Source organism: Mesoplodon mirus (genome assembly GCF_964341445.2).
Source record: "Mesoplodon mirus genome assembly, chromosome: 15".
Taxonomy (NCBI): Eukaryota; Metazoa; Chordata; class Mammalia; order Artiodactyla; family Ziphiidae; genus Mesoplodon; species Mesoplodon mirus.
The window spans coordinates 53818639-53835027 of NC_138991.1; the positions used below are offsets into that span (position 1 = coordinate 53818639).

Consider the following 16389-nt stretch of genomic DNA (forward strand, 5'->3'; position numbering starts at 1 on the left):
TAGAATTGACAGATTCGATAACCAGATTTGGTGACAGGCTATGAGGAGAAGGTCAAGGAAGGTGTCAGGGATCACTCCCATTTTGGGTTCCTGCCGTGAGCTAATGGGGGGACAGAGGTGCCACTGACCGAGAGACAGGAAACCCTGGAGGAATGTGTTTCATGGGAAGAAGTAAGGGGCCTACTGGAGCCGTCAGGGATGTAGATGACCGTGCAGGTCTGAAGCACAAGAGAGACACCTGGCGCTCAGTCTGTGATCCTCACTCATTTGGACCAAAGCACATAGAGGTTTCTTCTGCTATCTCTTTTGTGTGTGTGTGTATTTTAACTTCTATATTATCAGTTCAGTTTCCCACTTTGCAGGCTGTGAGCTCCTTGAATGCCATTGCTTATAGAGGTTTACAACCTCTAGAATGATGCTGTGGAGAAGCACTCAAATTTCTGCCAAATAAAATGATTTCCAATAAAAAGTTAAATTATACAATTTTATCTCAAAGGCAGCATATACCCATTTTTAAAAGACACTGAATTACATCTGGGAAAAAGAATCTTCTACTTTTTCCTTCATACCTGTATGTTATTTGAATTTATTTTAAGGACCGTATCTTACACTTCAAATTTATCTTTAAAAAAACCATTAATTTAGCAATACCTCACTTGTACAACACTTTTAATTATGTAGAACACTGGCAGAAAACAAAGAAAGAAGAAATTCCCAAAGAAATAAAAATAGATGCTGCAAAGTTCACGTGCTTTACTTATAGAAGAAGGCTCGGTAGCATTCTCTATTTTAACTGCTTATTTGTCTGCTTCTCCCAGTATGACTCAATAAATTTTAGTTGAATCAACAACAGAATCAGGATTCCACTATTACATTTTGTTTATTTGTTGCTTACTTGGAAGATTAGAAGCAGCAGGTCAGAAAAGGGAAAAGCAGCCGAACGTGGCAGATGACAAAAATCAAATAATAAACAATGATTCTAGAAATCTAGTAATGATCTAGGGATCATTCTGTGCATGGGCAAATGGTTTTATACACCTCAACAATGACTTAAGGCACCAATGCATTACGTTTTGGGTTAGCCATTAATTTATAATTGAATTTTAAATAATATCTGAAGGTAACAGTTCAAACTATATTGTTTAAGAAGGCAGAGAGGGGTATAATATTCTTCAAATACTTATTGCATAATAGTAATGTGTCTTTGAGATGCAGGACACTGGGAGTGAGGTATAAAAATCATCCAAACAATGACAGTATCTCCAAGAAATATTATGATCTAATAGTGAAGACAGTACAGACACATACCACAGTAGCAAAAGGTGACATGCCATAAAAAGATGCAGAGCAAGTTACTGGGAGTATATGATAGAGAAGAAATTATTTTTGGCTGATAGGATCAGGTGACTTTCTTTAGGAAATGGCACAGGGATTGGGTTTTAAGAGACTCTGGACCTGCAAAGCTGGGGTGAGCAGCTTTCCAAGAGAACGTCCAGCAGTGATGGAAATGTTTTATAATCTGCATGGTTCTATACAGAAGCCACTAACCAGGTGTGGCGTCTGAGTAACTGAAATGTGGAGAACGTGGCTGAGGAGGTAAATTTTTAAAAATTTTACTTCATTTTTAATGATTTTAAATGTAAATCTGAACAGCCATATGAGGCTAATGGACAGTGCAGGTAGAGTATGTATGAGATAATTTGTCACTTAGAAAAGTTTTGGTGCTTTAATAAAGGTATTTATTTAGTCTATTTTCCCTAGGTTGAACTGCTCAGAACGTCTCAGACAAATGTGCATTTTTCCCACACACACATCTCCTATAGCCATGTCCCAGCGCACCCCATTAATCCACGCCGCTGTCTGTGATGCAGTCTGCCACAAACTTCCACATGCTTTGTCGCAACTGTTACTAGCCAGTCTATGACAGAATTGGGAATGTGGTTCCCCAAAGCAGTAGCTCTTTTCCCCACCAGCCACAGCTGAGCCACACAATAAAAGGAGCCCAGATCCCCGAGTCATTTCTTAGAGGACAGCTGACTAGGATAGCTGCCCAACCCACCTGGGACTATGTTTTGAGCAAGAAATGTGCTTTGATTGGTTAAAACACTGAGTTTGGGGGCTGTCTGTCAGAGCAGGTAATTTAGTCAAAGTAATTAATACACAAGCCAGTTTTCTTTCTCTGGTGTTTCATTTTTACCATTAGAGAGCTCTGTATATTGAACATCAATTTTTCCTCTTTACATTGATTTGCTACCCTTTTGTCTTTGATAAATATGGGATATAACTAGCTGGTAGCACTGGCATTATGATTCATTATCTCAATAACGCTTCATATTAAACCACTTATCTGAATTAAACATCTCAATTTATTTGATTTTTCCAAGTTTCATGATTATTAATTTGTTAAGTTGTCAAGTCAGCGATGTGTAATATCCTTTAGTTGTTAGAACCAGAAATTAAATTTAAATCTCATCTGTGATGAGCGCTATTAAAAAAATGTTCTAAACCTTTTGTGGATAAGTCAAAAGGTGAGATTCCCTACTGCTGCTTTGACAAAAGAAACTAGTCTAAGGAAAATGTCCTATTTTGAAGTTGATCAGAATTCATGACATTTATTATTTCTCACCTGAAGCAAAAAATAATTAAATTCTCCAATTATATATGTGGGTTGGTATTTATCAGAAAGTTTATATAAGCATTAACAAAACTGTGAGGAGATATGCTTTATTATCCAAAGAATTCTCTGGTATGTGGTGACAACTATTCACAGGTGGTTGACACTTGGAACATTTTTCCCTTAAATTTTCAACAGGTATTACTAAATTTTCTTGTTAAGGTGTCACATAAATTTTGAAACCTATGATTATCTGCTTACAAAATCTGTTTTTCCCCCTAATAATAATTTCAGCTAATTAGCACTGTCAACAATAACAGGCATTCTAAAATGTCCCCAAATAAGCAAGAACTACAGCAACTACTTGAGAAGCAGAGACCTCCCACCCCTCGCAGCAGACACCATCACAAACGCCAGAGACCCGGCTGTGTCACTACGGTTAGAATGGAATGGACCAAAATGTATCCTTCCTTCATGACCTGAAAACTTTTGATTCAGACACTGCCACAAATGAGTGGAACACCAAATATTCTTCATGTGAAAGATAGTATTTTAAATTAGTATCCCTTCACATGAGGCATAAACCATAGACATGACTAAATAGTCAGAAATTTGTCTTTTGACAAGACAGCATAGGATCTAATTAGACTCTGGGGCATTTTAGTGTTTGAACATTGCTGCCGTATCAATAAGCTTTCACAGATTAATAAAACTGACATATGACCCAGGACCTAGCAGCAGAAGAAGCTCAGCAGTGGCCTGTCCCGAGTCTGATGAGGTCACTGCTGGTGCTCATCTGCAGGCAGTGCCTGTGACACACTGAATTCCAGGAGTTCAACCCTGCAAAGGAACGTAGTCATTTTCAGAGGACACCAAGGAAAAAAAGTAGCTTTCTGCAAAATGTCTCCTATTTTTTTCTGTTCTAATTAAACTCAGATCTAATCCTCTTTCGGTGTCACTACCTTTGAGGTAACAGATCACCTTTGAAATCTTCCCCCCACCCAGCCCTATCGCTAGCAAAAAATAAGTAGAAATACAGTCTGTTGAGATAGAAAGCGAAGCCTAGTTCAGTGCAACTGTGGTGAGGTAGATGAATTTTATCATCCAGTCATTTCTGTGGAGTGTTTAAAAATATCAAAGTTCTCTCCCTGTACACCTCTTTATACTGATGAATTTACATGACAGTAAGATATATAAATACTTCTCTACTTTGTCAATATACACAAGATTTTAAAAATTAAATTTTAAATGGAAAAAGTAACAAAGGGTTAAAAAAATAAGAAGAGGGATGGCAAACTGGCATGAAACTTGGTATCTCATAAAGACACTATGAAGTAGGTATTGTTTATCTTCATTGTACAAAGGAGGAAATTAAGGCTCAGAGCAGTGAACTTGTCTAGGGTCACAGAGCTAGAAAATGGGATTTGATCCCAAGTATATCTCACTTCAGAGTCCATGCTCTTGCTCTGTGACATTATACTACAGCACATGTATAAATTCAAAGCATGGTCACAACTGTTAGGGAAAGAATCGATACATTATGTAATCATCTCAAGGCAGTTTTGCTGTTCCTGTTGATAATTCTCCTACCCTGTTTTTATATTTTTAATTCTTGCTCTCTACACGCCTTATCATACTGTTGTTGTAACATCTTTTTATTTCTCCAATTGCATTCTCCTCCACTTTTCCCAGTTTTTCAAGTAGCGTAAAAATTGTTAAAAATTTATGATGTTAATAGGAGCTTAACACTAGAACTTGACTTCAATGATACATAGATAATCCCCCTTTTAAGTTAATGATTAAAAAAAATTAAGTTCTCCTCAGTGAGTCTCTAGAACGTGCCCTAGAAGCTCTACCGGTGTTGATTTTACTGGAGTCTACAAGAAGATCTGCAGTGCACGAGCGGGGGCAACCCCGCCGTCTGGTTCCTGGCAGCAGCTATTGATACTTCATTGTGTGTCCTTTGTTTCCATCTACATGTTTTTTTCAACCAGTACCCAAAAGAAGTTCATCTCCAATAAGAAAACAACTATCGTTCCTTCTTATTGTTCAAATATGCAACAATCCGTCACCACATTCTCTTTTTCTAAATGTGTGAAAAAGAAAAGAAGGAATATCATTTTGGAAGAAGCTCAAACTGCTGCTTGGGCAGATAACTATATTTACTGTCTGGGTCTCCAGAAGATGAGGAAGAGCCAGTGGAGAGGTGAGGGGGCAGCTGATGGTTATTGTGGGGGTGTTTTCCCCCCAAAGAACACTAGAAAATCAAATTTCAAATTAAACAAGCATCGAGAGGGGTGACTTTCATATCTCAAATTCAGAAAAAACTTATTCTCTGAAGATTCTGAATTTCTTACTCCGTGGTCCCTGGTCTCCAGCTGCTGTAGTAAAGCACACTGGGCACTGGTCTTGCCACACTTCAGTATACCAGGACACAGGACAGCAGTGCCCAGAACTTTGGACATTTTCTTAAATCATTCAGGGAGGTACCTGCATGGTGGCCACTAACAATCACTGACAGCATTCTTAAGCTTACTCTTTGCTTTGTTAAAAAAACCCACAAACCTACGCAATGTGCCTAAAAAACAAAACAAAGTGATGGTGCAATGTGCATTATAACCAACTGAACCAATCATTTAAAGATACAATTAAGAAAGAGCTAGCTACCTTCCTGCTTTTAAACAATAAAAAGCATAAACATGTTAATTGGAAAAAGAAATCATTTCCCTGGAACTACATGTTCGTCAATGTACAAGAAGCAGGGTTCTGCATAACACTGAAAAGGAAATGGCCTCTCCTAAAGTGAGGTGGGGGGAAACAAAAAAATTAGAGGACATGAGAAAATCGACAAAACGAACCTGGCAGGATTTCACCGAAATGAGGACTGGCCTCGTAAGTCCCCTTACTCTATCAATTACTGCTACCCCCCTGGAGTCCTGTCAGTTAATGAATCTTCAGAAAGAGCTACCAAGAACAGCATTAAGCTTTCATTTCAAAGAACTTAGAGCGCGTAAGGTACGGCAGTGGACGGAGAGCAGACACACGGCATGGGAAGCAGACACACGCTCAGCCTGGCTGACGAGAGTATGAATTTGGCAGCTCTGCCCCTGTTCACAGACAGACTGACCTTCCTTGAGACTTTTCTGGTTGCTCCCTTCAAGGCATTCCTTTTCTTTTAGTGGCTCGAAATCGCCAGCAGCTAAAATCTCCGGGAAGCCCTGTTGCTGCTTCTTGGAGCTATCGATCATGGTGAGAGGCTTCTGGAGACAGACAGCATCAAGCAAGAGAAAAGCTCAATCTGCCAAACAGCAGAGGCCAGCGCTCGGAATCCTCTGGTCCCTGGGTCCTGGGTGGCAACTCACAATACCCCGATCACTGGGCAATTATGCCTTTAAGCAGCTGAGGGAGCCGTTACCCTTTAGTTGCCAGCTGGACCTGCAAATCGACTCCTGCTGCTGGAAGCCCGAAACTCTCTCCCACGTTGGGAGGCAGAGGCACGGAAGCACGATGATGCTGAAATCCCACCCCTTTTCCCAGCCAGCCCAGCTTCCCCCGCACTGGGGACTTCAATCTGCAGTTTGATGGTCCGCGTCATCTGACAAACACTGACTCAAGCAGTTAAAAATAAATCCTCTAGTTGTTAAAAGACAAGACTTTGCTGATACCTAAGAAGACAAATTGCTGCCTGTGGTCTCTCTCCGGCTTTCTATAAACACAGCCACAGGCTGTGGAAATACTTTCTATCAGCCAGCCAAGCACATCCATTACTCATTAAGTTCTCCAGCTAAACAAACGGCGGTCTAAAGCACCCGAAGGAAGAGGGTCTTATCTCAGCAGAGGCACCACACTGAATAAACATGTTACTAGCATATCTGGATAAAAACAGAAGCATGTCACCACCACACTGCTTTCGTGGTGTGCTTTTTGCCGTTCCCGGCTCTCCCAGGCACAGCCGGTTCTCTCTGTCACAGGGAATGCCCGTAACTGCAGCTTTCAGCCTTCGCCAATGCAGACCCGGGCGGCAGTTTTCTTTTGTGCCACTAGTCGGCCGAGAGAGTTAACATCGCCATGATTGTGCTAAGGAAGAAAATCTCCCCTGTATTAAAGGCAGATACTGAGAGCTTCTAGTTCATAACAGGTTCCACCAGCAAGCAGCCAAGTTTAATTTCACGTGAGCTATCAACGGGCACTGCTTCCCCAGGTCACTGGCTGCCCACTAGGCACAGGGACGCTGCCTGAAGGAAATCTGCAGGTAAGGCAACTCCAGGCAAAGTGGAAATGCCTGCTTTCATACACACCAAACATCTATCTATAGCTGTAGCCAAAAGAATCTGATTTTCATGGTTTGAAGTATGCTCCTTTGCAAAGAGGTCCCATAAAACCCATCAGAGGTTGTAAGAGCAGGAGACTGAATCCTCCCTCCATGAGAGATCTGCTTTTGCTTTGTTCACTTTTAAAATAATCAACATCTAACAGAGTGCCTGGAATATTAGGGAGTTCTCAACAAATACCTGTTGCATGACTAAGTGAATGAATGAAAGCAGAAGATAATACTCAGAGCTCTTCTTCTGATAATACCCAGAGTTCTAAAGAAGTCCTAGGTCAGTGACCAAGAGTCACTAATTTTTAGATGAACAGCTACGTGTTCTTTAAAGGAAGCACATTTTCTCTTTAAAAGAAAATACACACATACACTTTGAATGTGCATGTGACATGATCCTTTTGCGGGATAAAGAAAGGTTTATATTTTTCCAGCCAGAAAAATCAATATTCTCTTCAACATATAACAGAGGTGGGGACTGGATGAAGATTCTTTCCTTTGTCCCTGGTTCCAAGGCTGGTGTGCACTAAATCTGTGCTGTTCTAGAAAGATAGTTATCTATCCTCCTCCTCCAGCGTCTCTCAAGAATGGGATTACACAACACATGACATGCTTCTTGTCAACTGAAATTCCTTCTGAGGCAATTTAAGTCCATCGTTGGTAGTCTTAACCCCTGCAGGAACATACTGCGACGACCTTAACACACTTCTCAATAAATGCCCTCAAATGCTCTGCTACTATTTCTGATCCTAAGGCCTCCATTCTTCTAAATTAACTGTTCCTACACCTGGAAAGGAGTAAGAAAAAACCCCATCATTTTCTGCGGACATTCTTTGGGTCGGTCTGCAGAAAGTTTTGCGAAGTTTATCTCATTTAACCCCTAATAGCCCTTTGTGATCACTATGATTATTTGTACATTCTAGACATTTTACAGACCAAGACCAAAGTCACAGAGCTTGTAAGCAGCAGATGTGGAATTCAACCAACATCTTAGTTCTCCAAAGCCCACGTCTTTTTTCTATGGCACTGCAATGCCTGCTGTCTTCTAAAACACGCTCCATTTCCACGCTTTAGTTTGATCTTGGGACAGGTTTAAGAGCAGAGACCATTACTTTCATTGCCTTCAGGTAATTCTACTCCTGGTGAGGGAGAAAGAAGGCAACATAATCATACTAGAGTGCTTTTATGAAAGCAATTTAACTTTTCCTGAAATAATAACAACAGCAGCCAACTTTGTTCAGTGCTCTAAACAAAGTTGTAGTGCACAACACCATCTAAGTGCTCTTCATATATTATCTCATTTATTCTGTTGACAGACCTGTGAGTTCAGTGTTGTTATCCTAATTTACAGATGAGAAAACTGAGGCACAGGAAAATCAAATATTTTGTCAGAGATCAAATATCTCATAAGTGGTGGCCAGGATTCCAAACAGGCAGCTTGTTTCCAGAGCCTACATTTTTAATTGCTTTGCAAAAAGAACAACAAAAACAATAAACCCCAACATTCTCCTTTTCAGGATGTTGTTTATAAAATTGTACCCAATTTTTTGGCCACAAGTTTAGAAACCTAAGTAGATACAGAGCTACACCACCCATTTAAAAATTCTTTATTGGGGCTTCCCTGGTGGCGCAGTGGTTGAGAGTCCGCCTGCCGATGCAGGGGATATGGGTTCGTGCCCCAGTCTGGGAGGGTCCCACATGCCGCGGAACGGCTGGGCCCATGAGCCATGGCCGCTGAGCCTGCGCGTCCGGAGCCTGTGCTCCGCAACGGGAGAGGCCACAACAGTGAGAGGCCCGCGTACTGCAAAAAAAAAAAAAAAAAAATTCTTTACTGGCCATGTGTATGTGTGTGTGTGTTTAGTATGTTAAAAAGTAATACAAAAAAAAAAAAAGTAATACAATTCTCTTTTAAGGATCCTCTGTAGTCTTATTATTTTTGTTTCTGATAAATATAAAAGATCTCAATAAGGAAACATTTTCTGGCTGTAGATTTATGTTAAAAGTGTTGCCTTTGTAGTTTTGAAAGGGAATAATAATTTCTCTAGTGGTGAATATGCCTAAAAGAACATTTATTTTGCTATTTTAAAAATTCTGAAATAATTTCAAATTCAAAAAGCCTTTTTCCCCTGAACCATCTGTGAGAAGGCTCTGACACGATACCTCTTTACCCTAAGTGCTCTGGTTTATAGTTCCTACAAACAAGGCTATTCTCCCACATAACCGCAATATGACCATCAATATCATGAAATTAACACTGATATATCACTGCCACCTAATCCACAGACTCCATTCAAGTTCTACCAGTTGTCCCGACAACATCCTTTATAGCAGAAGGACCCAAACCAGAATCACATATGGCACTGAGTTTTCAAGTCTCTTTAGTTTTCTTCCATCTTGAACAGTTAGTTCCTCAGTCTTTCTTGATATTTCTTTCCTTGACTTTTGAAGATTAGAGGCTGGTTACTCGGTAGAATTATTCTCAGTTTGAGTTTGTTTGATGTGTCTTCATGATTACATACCAGTCGTGGCAGGAATATTTTTGGCAGGAATACCACAGAAGCAATGTAATGTGTTCTTTGCATCCCATCAGGTGGTGCACAAATTCAATTTGTCTCATAGCTGATGATGTTTATTTTAATTTATTAAAATGGTATTGACCAGGTTTCTTCACTGCAAAGTTAATTTTTCTCCTTGTAATTAATTATTTCATGGGGCTGAGTTATTTATTACTAGAATGACTCCAAATGATGATTTTGAAAATTCTATCATTCCTTCTACATTTATTAGTGGCACATCCTACTGTAAGAAAAAATTCTCTTTATTCAGTTTATGTTATCTATTTATATCAGCATGGACTCAGTGACTCCTACTTCTTTCAATGGGTTATAACATGTTCCTATCATTATTTATTTTGATGCTCAAAAATAATTCAAATAATTCCAGATTTGGCCAGTGGGAATGCCTTTGAGCTGGCTTCAGCGTCTTATTGTTCTGAGCACTTTGAGCACTTTCTTACTTTTTGGCATAAGATGTTCCAAGCTCACCTTTTACTTTTCCTGTTCTGTTGAGAAACCAAGCTAGGTGTGCTCAATGCTATTTGGGTGTCACTGTTCCCAGGCCCTTTCTGTAGTCAGAGGTAGGAAATATGTGTGAGTTTATGTCTCTGTGTGTGTAAACACAAACATATTTACATCTCTCACTATTAACAGATGTAAATACAGACCTATACTTAAGTACGTACATCTGTATTTATGTATATTGAAAACCATGCGTTCACCCCAATGCCTCCAATTCCAGTCCGACCCCACAGAGTCATTCTCAGTTTCTTTCTTTTCTATATTTGTAAACTCCTCCTCCTATAGTGAGACTCTTGTCCCATGGTCTCTGCCACCCCACTCATGGATACCCCGTTCACCCCATTACTGTCACTGCTGTGGCCAAACCCAAGGCAGATGTCTGCTCACCCACTGGCTCTGCAGCGTGGTATTGGACTGCTGCCCCCACTCCCACGGGGCAGCTGCCTTGCTCAGCCCCACATAATGTCTCTTGGATTGAAGTAGGGCTGGAGGGAGGAAGGAGACCTGCCTTCTCTCCTGGTAGGAGAAGCCCACAGTTATCATGTGAACTGCTTTCCGGTAGGTCTGCCCTCGTTCCTTATGTGCTACCTCATCTTCAGGGGCACTTGGCTCTATTGTCACGAGTGGTATTTAACTTCAAATGATAGGTGATTAAATTCACTTTGGCTATGATAAATATGCTTCCACAGTGTTTGTGTCTACACTCAAAAGAGCTGTTTTAGTATGAAAGAGAGTACCATAAATCAAGTCAATTTTCCCACTACCCCAAGCATAGATATTTAATAAGCGTGAGAAAAACTGTATGGCTTGGAGACGAGGAACAATCCAAGAAAGGCCTCAGGGAATCAGAACAGAAACAAACATGGCTCAAGGGACCTACACAAAAACCTGGCAGAGTCAATATACGTTTACAAAACTGCTGACAAGAAAGACTATCATTGTGATGATGCTGTCCTTCAACAAGGAAAAACCTGAGGATGTTACCAGCTGGGCAATGTTCCGCCGACGTAAAAATATTCAATAGTAATGAATAAAATAAAAGTAATGAATAAAATAATTAGCAACAGAATGCAAAGTGACTGCTAAATACTAAGTACTGTTTGTACTTCTCCTGCAGCATTCTGGACCTCGGGATTGAGGAAGGTGCCCTTTTCTTTTTGCCTTCCACCTCTGGGTGCTTTGGAACAGGTCCTCAGGTACCATTCACTGAAGAAAATGCCGGCACTGTGGGGCTTCCTTCACACAGTCTGAGCATGGTATTACAACATTTATGGAGTCATAGTCAGTCAGACTGGATGCATTTAGGGAGAAAAATTTCAGTCCAGGTTACACCTAAATTTTTTTCCTAAGGGTGTCATATTTTCAGTAAAATACATATTTGATCTTTAATTTTCTCCTTTTTAACATTACAAATGCCACTATAAAATATATCTTTAGACAATTACTAAATGGTATGGTAAATTCCATTAATTTCATAATTATTAAGTCCAATTTGATAATACTGATAATTTAAAAAATTTTTGTAAACAAGGACAAGTACAGAGTGCTATCTGTGAAATCAGACAGCATATCTTAAAAGTCCTTCATTTTTACCACTGTTTAAATACATGGATATTGAATAATACCGCAGATATAAAGAGATTATGGAAACAACTGTTTCATGAGGAGGGATACATTTTTCTAACACTTCTAAGATAAGATTTTGAAAGAATATCAATGATTTGAGCAACTAAGTATTGTAGCATAACTGAACACTACAACAGGGCCAAACAGCCTGATAGTTTCATTTGTAATCTGTGCTTATCATAATCTTTCATCCTAGAATGCAGCCATGACCGGCACGGAGGCACTTCCCTCCTGTGTTTGCCTTATCCTCTCTGAAGATGTGAACGGCAACCCTGGCAAGGTTTTTCAGGACTGAATTTGGACCATTAACACTTTGCTGATTAACCCCTGCTTACACTGAGGGGAGAGAACTTCCTTTGGGGCGGGGCAACCAGTGGGGGAGGCAGAGGACATGTTTCCTAGCTCCTCCTCAGGCGGGTCCTCACGTGACAGTGGCACCACTCAATCGCAGCATTCTGACAGCATCTCAGTTACTGGTGCCCTTTGTCTTCTCCCACCACCCCAGATCTTTAGTACGGATAATCAAGAGACGAGAGGATATACTTTATCAGCTTTGAGAAAGTCATCCAAATCCTTTCTCTACTTCTAAGCCTGAGAGTTACTTATAAATGTATAAATACAGACAACCGGCTGGAAGATTTACAACCAAGAGCTTTCCTTAGATTATATTTCTTCAAAGCAGACTTCCTTGAATTCTGAGTTATGGACTATAAGGGAGAATGAAATGACTACAGCTTTGAGGGTTTAGCACAGATGGGAGGAGTGACAAGTTAAGAGGATCGAGTCCTAGCGAAGACTGGAAGGCACATCATCCAGTTACGACCAGTTTGATGCTGAGGTCAGTGCCTGTAACAAGGAAACTGACTACCATAGTATTTCTCGACCTTTTTTACATCATAGCTCCTGACCCTTTTTAATATAATTTTTTAAGTCACTTTCCATGAAATTTTAGTATCAAGAGATGTACTGTATGTATTTATGTACTCTATGTATATCTGTATATTATACATTAAAAAGATTTCTTTGCCTATACCCCAAGAGCCAATTTTCATTCCTGTTGAGAATGCTTAATTTACAAGAGGGAAAGCCAGTATTTCCTATTTTATTGAGGAAAAAAATAATAAGATAATAAGAATGAACTGTATGTAGGAAACCCTCAATGAGAATATAACAAATGTTCACCATCTGTGATAATGGTTTTTAGATCACAAGTAAATTTAGCAGGATCTTGAGGATCTTTCTGACCCTCAGCAGCTCTGAGGGAAACACGTATCGATATTTGTTTTGTTAAAAAAGAAAGTGCAGCTCAGCTACGAAATGATGTGTTTTCAAGTCGCTCTGCTGGTGAACACATATCCTTAATCCTGGTTTTCTCACTCCAACATTCTTTTCACCAAAAGCAAAAGACTGTGGGTTTTTTTTTTCCTGTTTACTAAATTGACATGTGATTTTCAGAGGCATGTATTTAAGAAAAATTGGTAATTTAATTTCAGGGGGATATAAAATCACAGATGGATTTTATGAAGGTTAGAGCCAGGATGGTTTTGTGGAAGGAACACAACTTCAGGGTTAAACATAATTCGGTTGTGAGATCTATGAGGTCTTGGAAAAGTGGCAACATCTTTGTGCCATGGCTGCCTCGTCTACAGCAGTGCATTAACGATAACAACAGCAGTAGCTGTTTTCTGTGATTATAAAAATCAGGGAAAAATGCATATGAAATTCCTAGGACAGGCACAACTGGCACTCCCCAACGGTGGAGTCTGTCGGGGCTCATTTCTGGAATGATCTCCTTTGTCTGTCTCCCCCATGGCTGCCTGTCTGCTAGGCTTGCGGTTTCTCCGGCAAGACATACACACACAGACGTAAGTGCAGACCACCACACTAACCACCACACCACACGCATTCTGTTTTCCAACCCCACCCTCTGAGGCCGCAGCGGGGTGCAGATAAAGTTCATCATTTTTTGGTTTGGCACTTAACACCTTCTGGTGTCTTTCTACTACTTGAGATTTCATGTATTAGATTAAATTTGAAATTTGTATACTCGCAGAGAACCCTGCTGATTCTTTTTCACTTAACTGGAATAATGAAATAGAAAAACTGCCCCAGGGGACTAATCACAGCCAAGTAGTCAGCCATGGGATCTGAGAACTGGGTAGAACAAACCCGAGGACATACTTTCAGGAATCCAAGGATGTCTTCTTGGATGAGTTCTTTGTGGAAAATTTTAAAATTTCGTGTTTTCATTTTGTTAACCTTGAAAAAAGAATCAAGTGTTGCCATATAAGAATGCAAAGTAAAGAGAGCTGGACCTTGTGGTGATGACATATTCAGGCCTAGAGAAGGCAAAGTGATAGCAGCCTGAAGCGGTCTTAACAGAGAAGCGGGTGGGAGAAGCAAGGCACCGTGGCAGGGGGCAGCACAGGCTTGAGCCTGGGTGAGAGCAGTGAGCACCACGGTCAGGTGTCCACAGTCACATTTATGCAGAAATGCAGGTGTCACAGGAAATTAACACCGATCTGAATTTCACTAGCTTTGTAGATTTCTGTAAATAACATACAAAAGTGTTCTTATTTTGTAGCTGTGTAAGTGCTAGGAGTTTATACTTCTTTTACAGTTGTACCCAATTCCACAACATTACACTAATAAACATTAAGTCATCTCCTAACTGTTCTTAAAGGGTGAGTATGTTCTTAAGTTTGTGAACCACTGCTTTACCGTATAACTCAAGTGGGGAGAGGGGACCCATTTACTCTGCTGCTCACCTTCCACAACATTTTCCTGAGGTGAGAATTAAGCATTTGCCTTTGTTTACCTAATCCGACTGGGGATCCTATTTTGCCATCTTGGGAGTCATGACAAAAGGTGGAGATAACACTGAGCATGGCTTGAGAAATTAAGGAGGCAAGAGGACTATGCAATTTCAATATAAAATCATGTCATGCCCTCACCCCTGCTCAAAAATGTTTCCTTTATCTCTTATTGACTCTACTTTGAATTACCTGAGCCACTGTTCCAAAGCATCTCCATTTTCCTCAAGGCCACGCTACATAACCACCCTTATACCTTTCTCAGCAAGTAACTTGGGATCCTAAGATTTATGAATATTGAGGTCTTCAGACATAAACTCCACTCCACTTTCCAACTCCCATCCCACCTCCTGTCTTTGAGGAAAAAGCAATCTTTTTTCTTGCAGAGGGGAATCCAGACAGGACTGTAGTTCCCTCCCACCTACTTACAAAATTGTGATCAATGAATGAACCTTCTCCGCGAGGATCCTTTGTGCCCACTGAGATTGCACTGGCATCAACTGTCAACCCTAAACACCCATCACTGCACACAGAAACACACGTGCCCTACTTTGGATTCAGGAGCTTCTTGCTTTCTAAACAGCAATTCCTAAATGAGTTTTCCTTCTGCAGTTAAAATACCCTTGATGTTAAGATTATATGCTCTACTCAGGACGCAATCATCTCTAATTTTGTAAGTTAGGCTTTGCTGAAAAAACAAAGATGTTTGTTTATTTGTTTTAAAGGGAAGCAATGGGCTTAGCCTAGACCTCAGGTAGGTCCAGCTCCAGACAATGCACTTAAAACCAAAGCTGTCTCACTCATCCTCACAGTCTCAGTGCCTGGGACACCGCCTGCCCAAGTAATGGTGCCTGGGTAAATAAAAGAATGTCACTCAACCGACCCACATTGATCCAGGCCTCTCCTTACCAATGTAATTCCACCCACACTTCTTATCTTGGCATTCAAAGCCACTGATGCTTTGTCTCCCACTTTCCTGAGGAGCGTTATTAACCCCCAACATGTTCCCTATGCTTCAGCTAAATCAAGCTTCTTTTACCTCCTGATACACTGAGTTTTCCTTACCTTTGCTCAAGTTTTTTCTTCTGTCTGAAATTCTCTATTTCTGCCCATGGAAACCGTACCTAAGCAAGAACTAGCTCCAGTATCAATCTCTTTCAAAAGCTTTTCAGGGTGTCTCTCAACACCCCCAAAGAGTCAGATCTGAACACTCATGATACCTGTCATGGGAGGACTCAGCCTTCTGTGAATAATAATGAAGATGACGACGATGCTGGTACTAACGTTTATATGTCACTTACTGTGTACTGAAGTGCTTTATTTATACATGATGCTAAACACTTCACATATACCCACTCAGTTTACTCTTCTCAATAACTCTATCTACTACTCTCTCCTTTTTATACTGGGGTACTGAGAGGTTAAGTAACTTTCCAGCTACACAGCTTTTAAGGAGTAGAAGATGGATTTGTAACCTAGGCAGTATGGATGCAGACTACTAGCTTTTCTCAGAGCCATCCCAGTGTTTAAGTCAGGTTCACATGGTCATGTTTCTCTTTAATTAAGTAAATTCTTACATTCAGTAGTCCAGGCTAGTTGATAAGCACCTTCCTTACAGGAAACTAACAACTAAAACTACCTGTTATATTTTTTTGGTTGTATCTGACAGGCATTTAAAAATCAAGATTACTGAGGCATAAAGACAATGAGATACACCCATTTAAAGTATATAATTTGGTGAGTTTTGACGGAGGTACACACCTGTGAAACCATGGTCCCATGTGAGGTACAGAACATTTTCATCATTCCCAAAAGTTTCCTCTTGCCCCTTTGCAGTACATACTTCTGCTGCACCCAGCTTCAGGTAATCACTGATCTGCTCTCTATCATTACGGAATAGTTTGCCTTTTCCAAAATTACAAGTAAATGAAATCATAC

General features: G+C 40.3%; 1 protein-coding gene across 10 annotated transcripts in view; it reads right to left on the minus strand.

Moving 5' to 3' along the window:
• The window catches only part of MRTFB (myocardin related transcription factor B), a 201742-nt gene that overhangs the window by 70674 nt on the left and 114679 nt on the right, over positions 1–16389 (minus strand). The window contains exon 1 of one of the 10 annotated variants that reach the window (XM_082643470.1): positions 5742–6106. The exons of the other annotated variants lie outside the window; for them this stretch is intronic. Within the exon in view, the coding sequence (XP_082499596.1) occupies positions 5742–5862 (121 nt within the window). The 5' untranslated portion in view covers positions 5863–6106. Of the gene's footprint in view, positions 1–5741; positions 6107–16389 lie in introns of those variants that run through there. 10 annotated transcript variants of the gene reach the window in all.